Below are 17982 nucleotides of genomic sequence, written 5' to 3'. Positions count from 1 at the left end.
CCCATGTTATTCCCCAAATGAAAAGCCAGCACACTTCTGCTATAATAAATAGAAGAAAAGAGACCTAATAAGCAGAATGAAAACAAAATCATATTAAATTTGACTTGGATACTATTACTGTCTAAGGACTCTAAACTTAGGGCCTGCTCTCTTTGATAAAAAGGGAGATTAGCAATTATTGGAGAGCTATTAAAGACATTTTGACACCAACTCAAGACTTGCTCCTTGATATCATCATCAAGGTTTAAAAGAGAATAGAAAAGGGAGTCCCTTTGTGAGCCATTGTTGATTCATGCCATGCCTGTGAACTATCCACAAGGCTGTCTGGAAGGGTGCCTTGAGAGAGCAGCCTTGACCAGACTGGCTGCTCTGGAGGAGACACCTGCTCTGTCTCAGCATCAGCCTAAGACTTTCTAAGCCCCACCTTCCCACCTTCAGGCCCGAGTGATGGGCACTCATCTTTGTTCCTTACCTTCCCAAACTAGGGCTCCCATACCTAGAGGAGCGCCTTGTCTAACCAGGTTACACTTATCCAGTTACTTCTTCTAAGTCCATCTGTGCTTATGTTGTGAAAAATGGGGTCAGAGGTGGCCATTTTTCATCCATCACAAAAAAGAACCTAAGCTTTTTAGCTGTTTCTGCACTCTTTCCATGGTGTTCTCCTACACAAACCTGCAGGCTAAGATTAGCCTGCAAGCTAATCTCCTACATAGGTCAAGGTGTTGGTGAATCTGTGTGAAGGGTGATCCCCTGTGCTCACCCCCCAGGGTGGAAACAGAACTGGAGGAGGGTGGAGATGCTTCAGTCTCTGCTAAATCTCCAGCATGGAGACCCTGCCCAGGATGTTCTAGGGCTTAAGGAATGTCTGTTTAACAACTGTCAAAGGACTGAAGGTCCAGAACAGACACTGCCTGGGAGGCTTCATTAGTGTCAGGATCGGCATTGTGATCCAAGCAGCAAAGAGACAGGACGAGACCTCTCAGAGGTAGTTTTGGCCATCTGGGATTTCCTTCAAAGTTCCACCTTCCCAACTGCTTCCTGGCTGCAAATCCTTCATAGTTATGGAGCACAAAATCCCAGAATTGCAGGACGATATGACAGTGAATCAACCGAGAACAGGAGGAGATGTGATGCCAAGACAAGGAGACCCTCTCACCTGTTTCCCCATTCCCACCCAGAACCCAGCCCTGCCAGGTCTGTGCTCACCCCCAGTCTTGCTAGTTGTGAACAAATAAAGATGAATATATTCATAGTTGTTTCTTCCTGGACCTCACTGCTGCCTCTTTATCTCCACACTTCTTGCCTTTCTGATTCGGGGAATACTTTCCTATTTGCTTTTGCTCACTAGTCCTCTCAGAAGTAGGACACAGGCAAGACCACTCACCTTGGACCCATAGAGGTAATAAGGCTGGACGTTGGCAGGTTTATCTCTCTGCGGTTCTTGGGTGAAAGGAATGGCAGTTCGGACAAAACTAGTAGGAGAAAAGAGATGGGGAAGGAGTTAACTGGGTCCTAATATTATTCTTCACAGATTACAGAGCGGGAGCCCTTTCTGACCAGGGGCAACCACGCTGTTTCTTAGGCGGTTGCCTATACACTTCTTGTGACAAACTCCCATTTAACCCCTGTCTCCTTTTCATAAGGGCATCCCTGGTGGCTCAGATGGTTAAAGAATCTGCCTGCAATGCGGGAGACCTGGGTTCAATCCCTGGGTTGGGAAGACCCCTGGAGGAGGGTATGGCTACCCACTCCAGTATTCTTGCCTAGAGAATCCCCAAGGACAGAGGAGCCTGGTGGGCTACAGTCCACGGGGTTGCAAAGAACAAATGGGAACACAGTAGTCCAGGTTCACAGGCTTGACTCTGGGCTTACAGCTGGTGAGAACAGTGGTCAAGAAAGCTGAGAATAGGTTGAGCCTGAGCACAGCCTTTTCCAGGGCCCTTCACCCAGTTTGGTTTCCTCAAGAGTAGGGTGCTGCAAACTCTTTCTATAAAGCCCCAGATAGCAAATATGTTCAGCTTTGCAAGCCAGATGGTCTCTGTTGCAACGACTCAGTTCTGCTGTAGCATGAGAGCGCCCATAAACAACTGTAAATGAATGAGCACGGATGGCAGAATTCCAATAAACTTTGTGAATGTCAAATAATTTCCACTTGTCACCAAATTATAATTCTTCTTTGGATTTTGGTTTCCCTAGCCACTTAAAAATATCAATACCATTTTTAGCTCATGGGTTGAACAAAAACAGTTGACAAGTAGAGATGACTTGTGGGCTGGAGTTGGCAGATCTCTGCTCAAGAGGATTGAAAGTCCCAGATCTTTAGAGAACTGGAAGTCCATCTTGCTAAGAACGTGGACTCTTCCCAGGCCCTTTCCTGCATCTGGCACATACTTATTCAAAGCTAGCTATGAGCCAGGCCCTGATGATACTGAGAGAGCTTCCTCTGAAGGAGAGAGTTGGCTGCTTCTGCCCCTGCCCCCAGGTGGTGCTAGTGGTAAAGAAGCCACATGCCAATTAAGGAGATATAAGAGATGAGGGTTCGATCCCTGGGTCAGGAAGATCCCCTGGAGGACGGCATGGCAACCCACTCCAGTATCCTTGCCTGGATAAACGCATGGACAGAGGAGCCCGGAGAGCTACAGTCCATAGGGTCACAAAGATGGAAGTGACTTAGCACACATGCACCCCCGCACCCCCAGGCCACTTTGCACTGAGACTCCCTTACCGGTTAGTGGAGCCATTATAGCAGTAGTTGGGGAGGAAGTCGAAGTTGAGCTCCCAGAAGACATGCAGGGTGATTCGGCCGTAGGGGGCAGACACATTGTGGTTGGCCTCCCGGAACATGGCGTCGAAGCTGTCCAGGGTCATGTGTTTACACAGCAGCCGGTGCGTGAGCCGGTTGATCTCCAGCAGCCACTCCAGCTCCTGCCCGAGAGAGAGCCCGAGGCTGCTGAGGACTTGCATACACGCCTTGCACACCAGTACTGCTACCTGCCAGATGCCTTTCATGCAGGCAAGAGCCCCTCAGACAACCTCGTAACTGCTGGTATGGGGACTAGGACTCCTGCAGTACTATGTGGCAACATTCCCTTGAATGAAGGAAGTGCCAGACCATGCCAAGGGAGAATGCATGCCTGTACCCAGAAGGGGACCACAGATCACGTGCAGATCCCTTGTCTGCACTCCCTTGGGGAGAAAAGCACAACTCCTTGCTTTCCAGTTTCTATGCTGGTAAGGAAAACGCCTGTCCCTGAGTGACGCAAGTAAAGTAAAAGAAAATTGTGACCGTCCATCTATGACTGAGGGTCTACCTCCATCCTGCAGAAAGCAAGCAAGGGAGCTACCACCTGGTAAGTACTTAACACTAGGTTGGTCCATGTGAGACTACTAGTTTCTTATGTCAAACACCATACAATGTTAGTAATTTCTTACGGTTCAACCTAATACATGCCACGGAGTATTCTAAGCACTTAATATGTGTCAACTCACTTAATGCTCAAAACCCCCTTATAAGGTCAGCATGATGGCTGTTCTTATTTTATACATATATATAGAAAATGGGCTTTAAGAAGTGCATAACTCGGCTTCAAATCCAGGAAGCTGGGCTCTGATGTTCACATTCTTAACTGTTATATACTATAGAAATTTAAAAAACAGCTGCGGGCACAGTGTTTCCTCCTCTCAACTTCTCTTGCATCCCCCAGTCACAACAGGGGTTGGTTAAACATGTTGGCAAAAGTTTGGCTGCAAGCCATGGACCAAGGACTTGCATGAGCTATATATAGGCCCTGGTCATCTGGAATGCCACCTTCAGGCAGAGAATGGGACCAGAGTCCCATAATAATATCCAGACATAGCAGGTCACTGCATTTGCTTGGAAGTAAAAAGAAGGTAAAATCCTTTGGGCTGGGTTTAGTTCTTCACTGAATTGCTATCAAAGAGAATCAAAGCACAAACCTGTGCATAGAAAGAAAGTACTCCCTCTATAATGCTCTGCTGCTGCTGCTGCTAAGTCGCTTCAGTCGTGTCCAACTCTGTGTGACCCCAGAGATGGCAGCCCACCAGGCTCCCCTGTCCCTGGGATTCTCCAGGCAAGAACACTGGAGTGGGTTGCCATTTCCTTCTCCAATGCATCAAAGTGAAAAGTGAAAGTGAAGTTGCTCAGCCGTGTCCGACTCTTCAAGACCCCATGGACTGCAGCCTACCAGGCTCCTCCACCCATGGGATTTTCCAGGCAAGAGTACTGTAGGGGGTTGCCATTGCCTTCTCCCTATAATGCTCTGGAACACTCTTATATTGCAGTGGTTAAGCCATCTTTTGTGATAGGTATGACTGCCTATTTCATGGAGGGGTAGGCTGAAGCTCAGAGGGAGAAATAACTCACTCAATAAAGGTCATAGGAGAATATAGAACAGGGTTTAGGATGTGCTCCCAGGTCTTCTAATCAAATCATGTGTATTTGGCCCTTGGATGCAGCTGCCTGGAATAAATAAGCAATTACTGAGAAAGTCCTTTGAACAGTAAAGATGGCTTTACAACATAAAAGCTAAAAGGACATAGGCAGTGGCTGTTCCCCAGAGTGTGGCCAGGAGCTGGGGCAGTCAGAGGGCCAGCTGTAAGACCTGGGACATGGAGCCCAACTGTTTACAGTCACAGGAGGAAGCCTTGCATCAGGGATTCAGTTTTATTCTCATCAGACACAGGACCCCTCTGACTCTGGTTGGGGTCCACAGTGTGGTGGAACCAGACCACACTTCTAATCTTAGAGCTTCATCTCTCTTAAATTCAGATTCGGTGGCTCTAAATTGGGGGCAAATTACCGATCAAAGTTTGCAGACTTAACTGGCTGGAGTGAGACAAGCTGGGGCAGGAGGGAGCCTGGGCTGGGCTGTCCATGGCAAAGTGGAGAGCCATTGCCGGATAAAGGTGGAGCAGCTATGTCATGGCATCCAATTGTTTGTTACTGCATTGGAATGGGGTAAGTGATGGCAGAGCCTCTGATCTCTTGGAAAAGGCCAAAGTCTGGATTTCAGTTCTGGAACGGTAGTTGGAAGAATAAGTTTCCAGTGATCGTGCACTGTGAAACATACGAAGGGCAGAAATACAGAATCAGCAGCTGTCTGCTTCCATCTTTCGGGGCCTGGCTAGCCAGATGGCATCTTTGTTCCTAGTCACTTAGGATGGGTAAGTAAGTAAATAAATAAATGCGATGAATGTGGATGAGTTTATTTCTAAGATCACTAAGTATCTGTAGCACATGGGGGTGCCCTGTTACCATGAAGACAGATGCAGATGAGAAACTGGGAAACAGTTTCCATTCTGTGATTTCAATGGCCTCAAAAATGCACATCAGAGACTGAAGAAGAGAGCTCTCAACTGCTGACATGGGGATGCTCGAAATGCAGGCCCACTTCCTCCGCCATGCCACGGGAGTTTTTATTACGCAATACAAATGGTGTTTTGCATGAGCCATTTCTTTCAGCCTTTCAGTCCGAAGAGGGCACTTGCCTGCTGGGGGTGCAGGGCTCAGTGCATCAAGGCACAGAGGTTTAGAAGGCCCCAAGGGCGGTCTATGTGCCTTCAGAGAGGAGGTCAGCTCTGCAGAGTAAAGCCGGTTTACTGGGGGGCAACACAGAGAAGCAGCACTGGGGAAACAGAACACCCGATAGGCTACTTATGTGAGGAAGAGGAAAGGGCTTTCCATGAGAACCAGAAATCCCGGGTGTCCGCACACTTGGCCTTTCACCTTCTCTGTGGCCTGGGCCAAGAGAAAAGGGATCTCAAACTCAGGCACTAGGTCATCCCATGAAGGAAGTGCACCAGGCCTGTGGCAAGCCCAAGACAGCACAGCTCAGCTGATGGGGGTGTCTAGGCCATTGTTGCCATCTGTGAAGGCAGGTCTGACGTTGCCGGGGTTTCTGCAGTTTTATTCGAATTCTACCAAATGTTAAATGTTGGCTCAAATTTTCAAATATTCTCTGCAGCCTAAACAAAACACAGACTGCAGGCTGCCAGCTCTCAACTCTGGCATCAGATCCCTTCGGGAATCTATTTGCTCAGCTACAGAGGAGGAGGGCGACTAACTGATGAAATCGCTACAATCTTCCCAGCTGGGCATCAAGGTGGAGGGAAGGGCTGAGGGGAACACATTCCTTTCTTTGTTTCTCAGAAGAGGCAGAAGCTTCTCAGCCAAGGCAGTGGGGGCCTCCTGACGCCCCAGGAGACAGCATCCCTGGCTCTCCTCTTCATGGGCTTCAGGGACTGGGGCTACTCTCTTGGCGGCTGTGGCCCTCACCTGATAAACTCAGGCTTTCACTGCTTGTTTTGATTTTGTTCCCGGCTAAAACAACATTCAGTGCCTTTCAAGGACTGGGAAGAGGCCGTGGACACCCTGCCACACACTAAAACCAGTTTTTCCATAGGGTATGCTCATTCATTTCTGGAAAACTACAAGATAGAGATAAACAACGAAGAGAAAAGCAAAAATCCCACCTCTTGGACATAATCACTGCTAACATTTGGCAAAAAAACACCCCATGTCTTAAAGTAGATCTCCTAGAAGAACTTGTGCTGTATCACAGTCTCTCAAAGTCCGTGACCCAGGACAGAGCTGCGGCAGCTGGGTCAAGTCCTCTTAGGAAATGCTGCTGAGAATCGACCCTGAGAGTGCCTCATTTGCAGCTCAAAATTTCTTTTCTTTTTTTTTTTTAATATTCATTTTATTTATTTGGCTGCACTGGGTCTTAGTTGTGGCAGCTCAAAATTTCTATATTCCTCTCTTTCTTCATAAGCTATTTTCATCAAGTGGAAGGGACTATGCAAAGCTCTTTCCAGGCAGTATCTCATTTCATCCTTGAATAAGGCTATGAGGTGGGTTCTAATGTTTCCTCCATGTACTACAGGTTTTTATACAAGATAAGTGACTCACCCAAGACCACCCAGCTAGTAAGTGGCGAGGCCAGAACTGGGACCCCAAGGTCTTTCTGATGCTAGAATCCTAGTTCTTAATCCTTTTTTTAAAAACTGCTTTGTCCGTTAAAAAATACCTTTTATTTTGAAATAACTTTAGACTTACAGAAAAGCTGTTACTGTAGACCTCCTGCACATTCCTGACCTAGTTTGTCCAATGTTAACCTCTTACATAATCATAGTATAATTGCCTAAAGTTGGAAACTATCATTGACAATTCTATGAACTAAATGACAGACCTTATTCAAATTTCACCAGTTTTTCCGTGAAGGTCTTATCCCACATTTCTCTGAGTGGTCAGGTCTCCTTGTCTTTTCAAATCTCTAATAGTTTTCAGTTTTCCCTTTGTCTTTTATGTTCTGGGTGCTTTTGAAAAGCATTGTTCATTTTTGAATGCCATTCGATTTAGATATATAATCACAATTAGATTGAGATGACGTATTTTTCATTATGCATACATATTCAGGGGCTGTGTGCTGTGCTATGCTTAGTCACTCAGTTGTGTCTGACTCTTTATGACCCCATGGACTGTGGCCCGCCAGGCTCTTCTGTCCGTGGGGATTCTCCTGGCAAGAATAGTGGAGTGGGTTCCATGCCAATCCAGGGATTGAACCCAGGTCTCTTGCATTGCAGGCAGATTCTTTACCGTCTGAGCCACCAGGGAAGCCAATTCAGGGGATACATGAATATATTTTCTTACTGGTGATACTAACCTTCATGCTTGGTTAAGAGGATGACTCCCAGGTTTCCCACTGTAAAGTTATTATTCTTCCCTTTGGAATTAGTAAGTATCTTGAAGGAGATAGTTTGAGACTAGGCAATTATCCTGTTTCTTCTCAAAGTTTTTTCTTTTTGTGACTAATTAAAAAATTCTGGTAAAATACACATAACATAAAATTGACCATTTTAACCATTTTTTATGTACAGTTCTGTGGCGCTAAGTACATTCATGTAGTTTTGCAACCATCACCAACGTCCACCTCCAGAACTTTTCAGTCTTCCTCAACCGAACCTCTGTACCCATTAGATACTAACTCCCTATTTCCTGGCAACTACCATTCCACTTTCTGTCTCTATAAATTTGAATACTATGGACACTTCCGAATAAAGGGAATCAAAATATTCTTCTCAAAGCTCTGCCCACTAATTTCAGTGTCTATTACTGGATCTTGCCTGCGACCATCATTACTCTGGTGTTCTAATGGTGATTTTCTATTTCTCTCATTCCTTCTATGTATCTGCTCTTGAAGCTTTAAAATCTTCCTTTCATCACCTAAAGACTGACCAACCAAGTTTATTCTAATTCTTGAAGAGAATTAGCAGAGAGTAGTTCAAATAGCTGATTAATAAAAGAAGAGTGCATGCCTGTTCCGTACTTGTGCATCAGGAACAACTATACAATTTCCAAGTCCCAGCACAAAATGAAAAGGTGGGGCTTTCATCAGAAAATGCTTGTAAATTCAAAGATGGTGACAACGCAGCATTAAACCAGTCAACAGCCTCTCTGGCCTCTAACCTACTGCACGCCAGTGAAGCCGACCCCATTGTGAAATCTTCCCTCCTTTCTCAGGACCATCTAGCTACTTGCTGTATCTGTAGAATCCTAAAGGATGAGAAGCTATGTCCCGGGATAGGCCATCTCTAGAGATTTTAAGACCTCCCTCCACTCCCTCTCTCCAGGCAATCAGGAAGGTAAAATTTTTCTCATTCCTTTTAAGTCTTTCTTTTTGCCCTGCTTATTCAGATGAGAAAGAGACTCATCACGTCTTTTTAACCAGCTCAGTACCAGGCTACCAACAACTCCCCAACAAGGCTTCTAGTTTGAGGAGTTCCACAGCAAAACTCCCAACGGCCTCCATCTCTTACCACGATTGAGGTCAGGTCCTCACTCTCAAAGCGGCTAATGGCCTGGTCCAAGGATTTATACATGGCAGCAGAGATGCGCTGGGTAATGAGTCTGTTCAAGTCAATGGATCTACCCAACAGCTGCATGGAAGAGACAGAAAGTTACTTAAATTTTACACAGGCACATGACAACTAAATGCAATGCACTGATTTAGTAAATTGTCCTAAAAATATAAAGAACATAACCAAGACAAATAGGGAATCTATGCAGAAAACAGTATTGTTAAATTTCCTGAGTATGATAGTACTATTTGGATGATAAGAGGATATCCTTGTTCTTAGGAGATACGAGCTGAGGTATCAGGGGTAAAGTGTTATGATGTCTGCAACTTCCTCTCAAATGGCTAAGAAAAATTATGTATATTAAAATATATATTTTAATACATTACTTACATATAAATATGTTTTTATAAATTATATATTCTATAAATACATAAAGTACATTTACTGTATGAGAAATAATATATACATGAGAAAAATAAAGTGAAGCAAATATGATTAAACATGAATAATCATGAATCTGACTATAAAGTACACATGTGTATTCACTGTCTTATTGTTTCAACTATCCTGTAGGTTTAAAATATAAAAAGCTGAAAAAAAAATATGGTGCATTCAGACTGCAGGAAGAGGCTTGTGATAAACTCTGGCAGCCCATGCAATGCTGACATCCTGAATCTCACCCTGAGGTTCTTCCTGCATCCATCCTATCATGCAGTTCAGAGTCACCAGGGTGCCCCCGCCTGCCCAACCCAAGCAAGGGCCTACTGTGTACCTTTATGAGGATAAATTTTAAAGCACGAGGAGAAGGGCTGATTACAGGATGGAAAATATGGCTCAGGCTAATTTCCACTGGGGTTCATGTGGGCATGACTACAGATGCTATGTAGACAGCAATAAACATTTATTGAGTACCTGCTGCGTGCACTGCACTTTGCTATGTGCCTAAGGATTCGTCTCAACTATTTTATTTTTTCTGCTTCCCTTTTGGGAGAGATTTTCTACTAATTGACTAAGGCTCCTTATAGCCATCTTCTGCACGCACAAAGCCCTCAGGATTAACATCCTGTGGCTAATTCTAGCTGCACTGGTAATGGAATCTTCTGAGAGGCTGAAGGAGAAGCTCTCATGGAGCCTTCAATGTTGACAGATGGGTAAATGCTTTTTCCTCTTACGATTCTTCGAGCATGGATTTTTCAAAGCAGTGGGACTTCCCAGGTTTTTCAGGGTAATTCCTCTCTATCCAGGGCATTTCCTCAGCCTCAGCCCTGCTCCCATTTACCCAAGTCTTCTCTAGGAATATGTGAACCACAGGATAAGCACACAGAAATCACAGCGTGATGTTCATTTCACTGCCTGTGACTGACAGGGCTTAGTAGTAGGATTTAAGATCTGCTAAAGCATCTCTTATTTTGTCTGCCTGGCTCCCATGAACATTGTTAAGCAGGGATATGTTTCTGAGCTCCTGGCAGCATTTCGTCTATATCATGGGTCAAATTGTAACAGAGACTAACCCTATACCATAATGGGAAAGTCAGGGACAGACTTTCCCATTTCTGAACGTCAGTCCCGACTGAAGGAGGTGGGCTGAAGTTCATGTTGTTGTTCAGTCGCTAAGCTGTGTTCGACTCTTCATGACCCCCATGGACTATAGCATGTCAGGCTTCTCTGTCCTCCACAGTCTCCTGGGGTTTGCTCAAATTCATGTCCATTGAGTTGTGATGCCATCTAACTATCTCATCCTCTGCCAACCCCTTCTCCTTCTGCCTTAAATCTTTCCCAGCATCAGGGTCTTTTCCAGCAAGTCAGCTCTTCATATCAGATGGCCAAAGTTTTGGAGCTTCAGTTTCAGCATCTGTCCTTCCAGGGAATATTCAGAGTTGATATGCAGCTCAAATGGGCATTCAAAGGCTCTGGTGGCCCCTATTCAACTGAGGTGAGCAACAGATGGGCTGAGAAGCCTAGAACTTGACCCAAAGGAAGCCCAATGCCTCTTGGTAAGATTCTGAAGCTGGATTATCCCTATGCTCAGTAGCCCACACAGGGCAATACTCAGGGCAGATGATACGTGGTCCTGATTTCTGATCTCTAGGCTAACATCACAGCCCCCTCTCCCTCCCATTCCACCTGGCTCCATACCTGAACGTGCCTCTGTTTCAACAGTGTTTCATAGCGGTTGGATGGTGGGTATGGAATGATGACTCCATAATTCTTACATTCGGCCCTAAAACGTTTATCCAACAGGACGCTGGAAAGGATAAAAGTGAAATAAGGCCAGTAAACCAGTAAACATGACAGTGAATGGAGTTCAGTCACTCAGCCATATGTATTTTGAACCATAGGTTCTACTCATAAAGCACTATGTTATCTATGTTATATATTTTAAATATTATTATTTTTTCTGCTGTAGAGAAAAGTTCTTTAAATTTTTTCAGCCGGAAAAGCTCAATAGGCGAAATGAAATTTCTATGTTAAAGACAGGCAACACAGAAGTTGAGCTGCTTTTTTCCTTTTGTTTTTTTTTTATCATAAAAGCAATTGAGTGCCTGCTTAGTATAGCTCAGGAAACAGTCTAGGTACCAAGGATTCAAAGTTCCCGTCCTTGTGGAGCTTGGGTTCTAGTGAAAAGAGACTGATAATAAATAAATAAGCAGAGGAATAAAATAATGTTAGACAATAGTAAATACCTGCATAGTATTTACTATTCACCAGGCATGCATATAGACATGCGCATAGTCATTTTTAATCTCACAACAACCCTATGAATTAGATATTCTATTATTATCTTTCACACTGAGTCATGGATTGCAGAGCAATAAGTGCTCTGAAAATAACAAAACAGGATCATTTGGTGTTATCATGGAAAGTCTCTCTAAAGAGGTCCTGTTGGACAGAAACCTAAATGCTAAAAATGGAAAGATTTGGGGGAAGCATCTTTCAGGCATGATTAGCTTGGTACATTGAGAAAAAGGAAAGGTGTAGACAAGGGGTGGGGTGTGTTGGAGAGCATAGTGGAAAAATGTATTTACAATGTTAGTCTAGGGGCCAGATCCTTGTGGGATGATACAAGCCACAGTAAAGAGGGTAAAGGTTTTCTCAGTGTAACTGAAGCCACTGAAAGGTTTTAAGCAGGAAAGTGACATCATCTAAATCTACACTGTCTAACACAGCAGCCACCCCCCAGGTGAGCCCCCAAGAATCTGAAACATGGTGGGTCCAAGCTGAGATGCGCTATTAGTATGACGACCCAGAGGGATGGTATGGGGAGGGAGGAGGGAGGAGGGTTCAGGATGGGGAACACATGTATACCTGTGGTGGATTCATTTTGATATTTGGCAAAACTAATACAATTATGTAAAGTTTAAAAATAAAATAAAATTAAAAAAAAATAAAATAAAATACACACGAGGTGTTGAAGACTTAAGAAAAAACAACAAAAACTATCTCTTTAATAATTTTCACTTATTACATGTTGAAATTGTAATATTTTAGATATCATAGGTCATATAATGTAGTATTGTTAATTTTAAAAATATGACTGCTAAAATTACACTTGTGCCTACATTATATTTCTGATGGACAGCAGTGATCTAGATCATTTTGTCCCTCTGGCGCTTTCTCTCTGACTCTTCCAACTTCTCACAATCTCCCCCAACTTCCTGTATTTTTTTTTTAAATTTTATTTTATTTTTAAACTTTAGATAATTGTATTAGTTTTGCCAAATATCAAAATGAATCTGCCACAGGTATACATGTGTTTCCCATCCTGAACCCTCCTCCCTCCTCCCTCCCCATACCATCCCTCTGGGTCATCCCAGTGCACTAGCCCCAAGCATCCAGTATCGTGTATCGAACCTGGACTGGCATCTCGTTTCATACATGATATTTTACATGTTTCAATGCCAACTTCCTGTATTTTTGACAAACCACAGGTCTTATAAGAAGGGATATAGACCAAGATTCCTCTTTTAGATAAGGATATTTTGCAAACTAAATATATAGAGGACTCAGGATTTGACAAGTCTGAGTTTGTTTACACAGACAATGGACCAGCATATTTTGAAGATAACTGGAATTATCTTGGAGAAACTGGAAATCCAGCTCTCTGGTAGGACCACATACAATTCAATCCAATCCAGATCCTTGTGAAATCATTCCTTTGTGAAAGGCTGCATTCTCTATGCTTCCCTGAAACCCTAAGTATATGCTTTCTATAGTTTCCATCATTAAGAGTCATTATTTCATTTAATGCACACTCTGTGTTAACAGACACCTATGTACCTGTATACCAACTCTTGGGGAGCCCTGGTGGCTCGGCAGTAAAGAATCCACCTGCCAAGGCAGGAAACATGGGTTTGATTCCTGGATTGGGAAGATCCCCTGGAGAAGGAAATGGCAACCCACTCCAGTATTCTTGCCTGGGAAATCCCATGGACAGAGGAGCCTGGCGGGCTATAGTCGATGGGGTCGCAAGAGTCAGACTCGACTTAGTGACTAAACCATCACCACACCAACTCTTGACTGAAATACATCAGAGAAACTCAAGTTGTTGAAAGCAAAAGGAAGCAAGTCTTTAACTGTTGAAAAATGTAACAGTCCTTGAAATTTCTGGTTTGTACATTTGGATTTCCAATAAAAAAGAGAACTACCCTATATATAGATACATATATGTATGTAACTATATATATAGAGAGAGAGGTTTGTGCTGCCAGCACTATTATGGGTTCCTCGAACCCGGGAAATCTCAGGGGTCTAAATCAGCCCATACTGACAGCACCAATGAGCCTGTGAGACCTGACACCTGGACTCCTTCCCTGGTTTCCTGTTTGACCTTCACACTCCCACAGTTGCTCACCTCCAATCCATTCCCTACATTTTAATGTTTTAAAACACCAAACTTCTAAAAATAAAAATCAGATCAGGTCACTGTCACACTTTGGAAATCATCCCATGGTGCTCCAGTTCTCCTAGGATAAATGCCTATAAGACCACAGGGCCGGGGCCCTGCCTACCTGCCCAGCTTTACCACACAGCCCGCCCCTCTGTGGTCTGTGAATGAGATATTTACATGTACTAATTTTAATTAAACCTTTCAACAACCTTTGTTTTTTATGGTAAAAAAACAAAAGGTATGCATGCTATTAATATGCTTTCGCCAAAGGGACTTTGCACAGTGGTTTGTTTTGCCTGCAGTTTTCCATTCTACTCTTTACCTAGTTTAACTCAACCAACTCCTATTCACTTCAGATGTGAACTCAAATGTTACCTTCTCAGGATAGCCCTTCCAGTTACCCACCCTAAAGACTGGTTCAAGTTTAACTGTTATATATTCCCGATAAATTTTCTTTCACAGGAATCTCCCTTGTCACTGTGCATTCAATAGTTTTTATTAATGTCTATTTTTCTCACTACACTGTAAGCTCTGTGAGGTCTAGCCCCATATCTGCCTATTTCTCTTTCTTCTACTTGCTAGCATCCAATCCAGGCTAATGGAATCATTCAGATTTCCTGAGGTGCTAAAGAAGAAGGGAGGTTTTGTACTAGAGGATCTTGCCTTCCAGGTGGCAATCTTAGGAAGGTTTGGTGCCACAGTGCTGAGCTCTCATACCTGCCGGCCATGGCTTTGTAGTAGGCAAAGATCTGGTCCGCCAGCTTGTAGACAAACTGATCAAAACACAGGTTCACCTGGTGAAGAGGAAGCAGGAAATGTCACTGGTGTCTGTCCCACTTTATTAGAGAAACTCCAGCAACTGAAGAGGGCAGTGCTGTAGGACTGCCTGAAAGTGTGAGAAGGAACGAGATGCTCTGAAGGAAAGAAAAAAGAAAAGAAGATTCTGTGGCCAAGTGCGTTTGGGAAGTCTGGTCCCTTGCTCTCAAGGTCCTCAACCAGGCACAGAGAAGGCAAGATTCAAAACGCTGTTGAGGAATTGCCCTCCCCACTGGCCACTTTGTGGCTGTTACAAGGTACCTGCCCACATCCTGTAATTAACATATCAGTCTCCCCATCTCCCAATAGACTTTCTTTTCTTTTCCTTTCATTTGAATTTTACCTTGCTTTGCAAAGAAAGAAGTTCATGGTTATTAAAAATTTTAAAACCTCCTTTTAAAGAGTTTGCTTAAATATATTTGGTGAGGAAGAGATCATCTTGCCTTTTCAGTGTTTTAGCATGTCGGTGGCAGAATGTGATGCTCAGGTGAGAAGAAAGTTCACACCAGACACAGAGGATTGAAGCCAAATTCTCCAATGATGGCAAGAGCAGGGAATGGCCAAAGGTGGGATGTTAAAGAGATGGGCTGTGGTAGTTTCAGGGTAATAATGGGATAACTTTGTGGCAACAGAATGTATTTAGGTGATTAATCTTCCATCCTTTTAGCACCAAACTCCCAGCTCCATGAGGCTCTTTATCAGAAGAGCTTTCATATCTTTTATTTTATACCATAAGTACAATTTTGAACATAAAAACAATGTATGTGAGTAACCAAGCCCTCTGCCCTGGACTTTGAGCTTCAAGGGTATCCAGGGGTGTACAGGCAAAGAATCCATAGGGTCCAGGTGGGGGTGTCCAACTCCTGCTCCCCTTCTAGAACCAGCTTTGAATATTCTTACCCAAATAGCCCAAGCCCCTTCTAGGGTCTGTGTGCTCTTTTCCCTGGGTCCATCCCTGGGGGTGGACTGCACTGCAGATGTATACACCCCTAGGGCTCAGGGTTGACCAAATGGCCATTGTTTGAGGGCAGGGGTGGAAGACAGAGCTTGGGTATCCATGCATAGGCCTTTCCAGGTTCAAAACAGAGTCTGAGGATGGGAAAAGAAAGGCGGACAATTTATGCTTCTGCTTCATGGCCACCTGTGTTACCCAGGGCTGGGCTGTATGCTTTCTTTCCATTTAGTTTTTAAATGTCACTTGTATACAGGACACTCTAGATTTTTTTTGTTTTCAGCCTGTTAGAGAACATGATTAACTAAAATCTTATCAGAAAATGGACTTGTTAAAGCTGAGATGCAACCAATTAACTTGTCTACTGGAACCTTTCTTCCCAAGTTTGCGTACTGCTCAGAAGACAAAGAGGACAGATTTGCATTGGGCTCCACCAAGGTTCTCAACTCCCATAGCAATTGAAAGATTCAGAAAAAAAGCAGCATCTCTACTAGCTTTTATTTGAAATATATAAACTTTCAAAGTAATTTGGTAGTAATGTTTATCTTAAAATATTCACATCTATCCTTTATAAATAAGAATATCTTATATTTGTACCTTATAGTTGAAAATCTTATAATGACAATTGGTATCATTCTATGTTTATATAACTCCACATACTTAAGTGGAGTGGAGACTCATTCCAATTTCCAGATGACAAAACTGAGATATTTTGTAGTCCTTAGTGCTGTTGATCTCCTGTTTCTGCTCCTTGCTGGCCTGTGGTAGGACTGCACCTTCTCACTCCTCTTTGAAAGCAAGCATAACCAAGTGACTTGCTTTGACCAATGACATGTGTCATTTCCAGCTGGAAGCTTTAAGTATCAGAGTGTAAATTCACCCTGACACATCTCCCTGCCATGGCAACTGGTGAATATCCCAGATGGGTTCCAGATTAAAGACTACGTGGAACAGAGCTCCTAGTCAACCCAAAAAAGAGAAATGAAACTTTGGTCTCAAACTACTAAGAATTTGTGATGGTTTGTTACTGCAGTGCATCCTAGCCTTTGCTGACCATTACAAAAATAAAGCCGTTAAATGACGATTCAACAGCTTCACACGTGAGAAGATGGCTACTTCAGTCCCACTAGTATTAGAATGAAACCGTAAGCTGTGTGATATTGGGGCAATGATACTTGAATAATCTAGACAGTAGAACATACTGCTTTAAATCATTGTAAAGATTATCTAAAATGTCCATAAAGTGCTTTGTACCTGGCAAATGGTATAAGTATAGCAATTGATAGGTAGAATTACTGTTTTTCTTTCTTTTTTTTTTTGGCTGTGCCACATGGCATATAGGATATTACTTTTGTGACCAGGAATCAAACCCACACTCCCTGCAGTGGAAGCACAGTCTTAACCACTAGACCACCAGGGAATTCTTGGTATTACTGTTGTTGTTGTTATCACCAATGAATCCGACTGTAAAAGACTTATTAGAAAATTAATTTTACCCAAGTAGTTCTATCTATCATTTGCCATTATTAATCATCTGAAAAGAAAGACCATCCTCCCCTTCCAATAGTTCCCTTTATTATCACAATGTTTATAAAGATCAGTCTCCAAAGCAAGTCATTGATATCCCATACTACGGTCTGAATGTTTGTGTCCCCCTAAATTCGTATGCTGAAATCTTAACTCCCAAATGTGATGGAATTAGGAGTGGTGAGGTCAAGAGGATGGAACCTTCATGAATGGCATCAGTGCTCTTACAAAAGAGACCCCAGAGAGGTCCCTGGCCCTGGCCACCCCATGAGGATACAGCGGGAAGTCTGGGACCCAGAAGTGGGCCCTCCCTGACTCTGCAGCTACCCTGACCTAAGACTTCTAGCCTCCTGAACTGTGAGAAATACATTTCTGTAATTTTTAAGCCCCACAGCCTGGTATTTTGTTATCACAGCTCAAACAGACAGACACTCCACTTTGGGCCTGTGGTTAGAGGTCTGAGAAGTCCAGACTCTCGGAGCACGATTGTGGGAACAAAAGGAAAGGCAGTCACTTGCCTCGGCTTCGATCTCATCATACAGGAACTGCTTTTTAAACTTGGTCAAAGCATAGTAGGCGCTGTCGTTGTACAGATCCAAAGGGTAGAGGACATACCTGAGGAAGGAAAAACAACGGCCAGTAGCTTACTAATGATCTCTCTCAAGGCTGGCAGACTTAAACCTGCTCAGGAAACATGCACGATTGGGTGAACAGATTCAGCGTTAGGAAAAAGAGGCGCTTTCAGCATGCTATGATGTTTCTAGGCTCTACTTAGGAAACGATTTATTTTACAATCTGCCCATAGAGATCAAAGTTCATGATGTGAGGCCTGAAAAAATCAGTCTGGGACTAAAAGCAATTGGGTATCCATTAAGGACACCAGTGTCCTGATTTTTAGAGATGATCATTTTACCAACGCAGT

At 43.5% G+C, this 17982-nt stretch overlaps 1 protein-coding gene across 1 annotated transcript in view; it reads right to left on the bottom strand.

Moving 5' to 3' along the window:
- CYFIP2 (cytoplasmic FMR1 interacting protein 2) overlaps window positions 1-17982 on the bottom strand; it is a 134375-nt gene that overhangs the window by 56455 nt on the left and 59938 nt on the right. The window contains exons 18-23 of the mRNA XM_086413755.1: window positions 17579-17675; window positions 14483-14559; window positions 11014-11122; window positions 8836-8955; window positions 2726-2925; window positions 1385-1472 (exon numbers count right to left, since the gene is read on the bottom strand). Coding sequence (XP_086269881.1) covers window positions 1385-1472; window positions 2726-2925; window positions 8836-8955; window positions 11014-11122; window positions 14483-14559; window positions 17579-17675 — 691 coding nt within the window. The remainder of the gene's footprint in view (window positions 1-1384; window positions 1473-2725; window positions 2926-8835; window positions 8956-11013; window positions 11123-14482; window positions 14560-17578; window positions 17676-17982) is intronic.

Source organism: Bos grunniens, chromosome 7, assembly GCF_055505025.1.
Source record: "Bos grunniens cultivar Pamir isolate PY7600 chromosome 7, Bosgru_T2T1.0, whole genome shotgun sequence".
Taxonomy (NCBI): domain Eukaryota; kingdom Metazoa; phylum Chordata; class Mammalia; order Artiodactyla; family Bovidae; genus Bos; species Bos grunniens.
The sequence above is the reverse complement of the archived record's forward strand: the minus strand, read 5'-3'. Positions and strand labels throughout refer to the sequence as shown.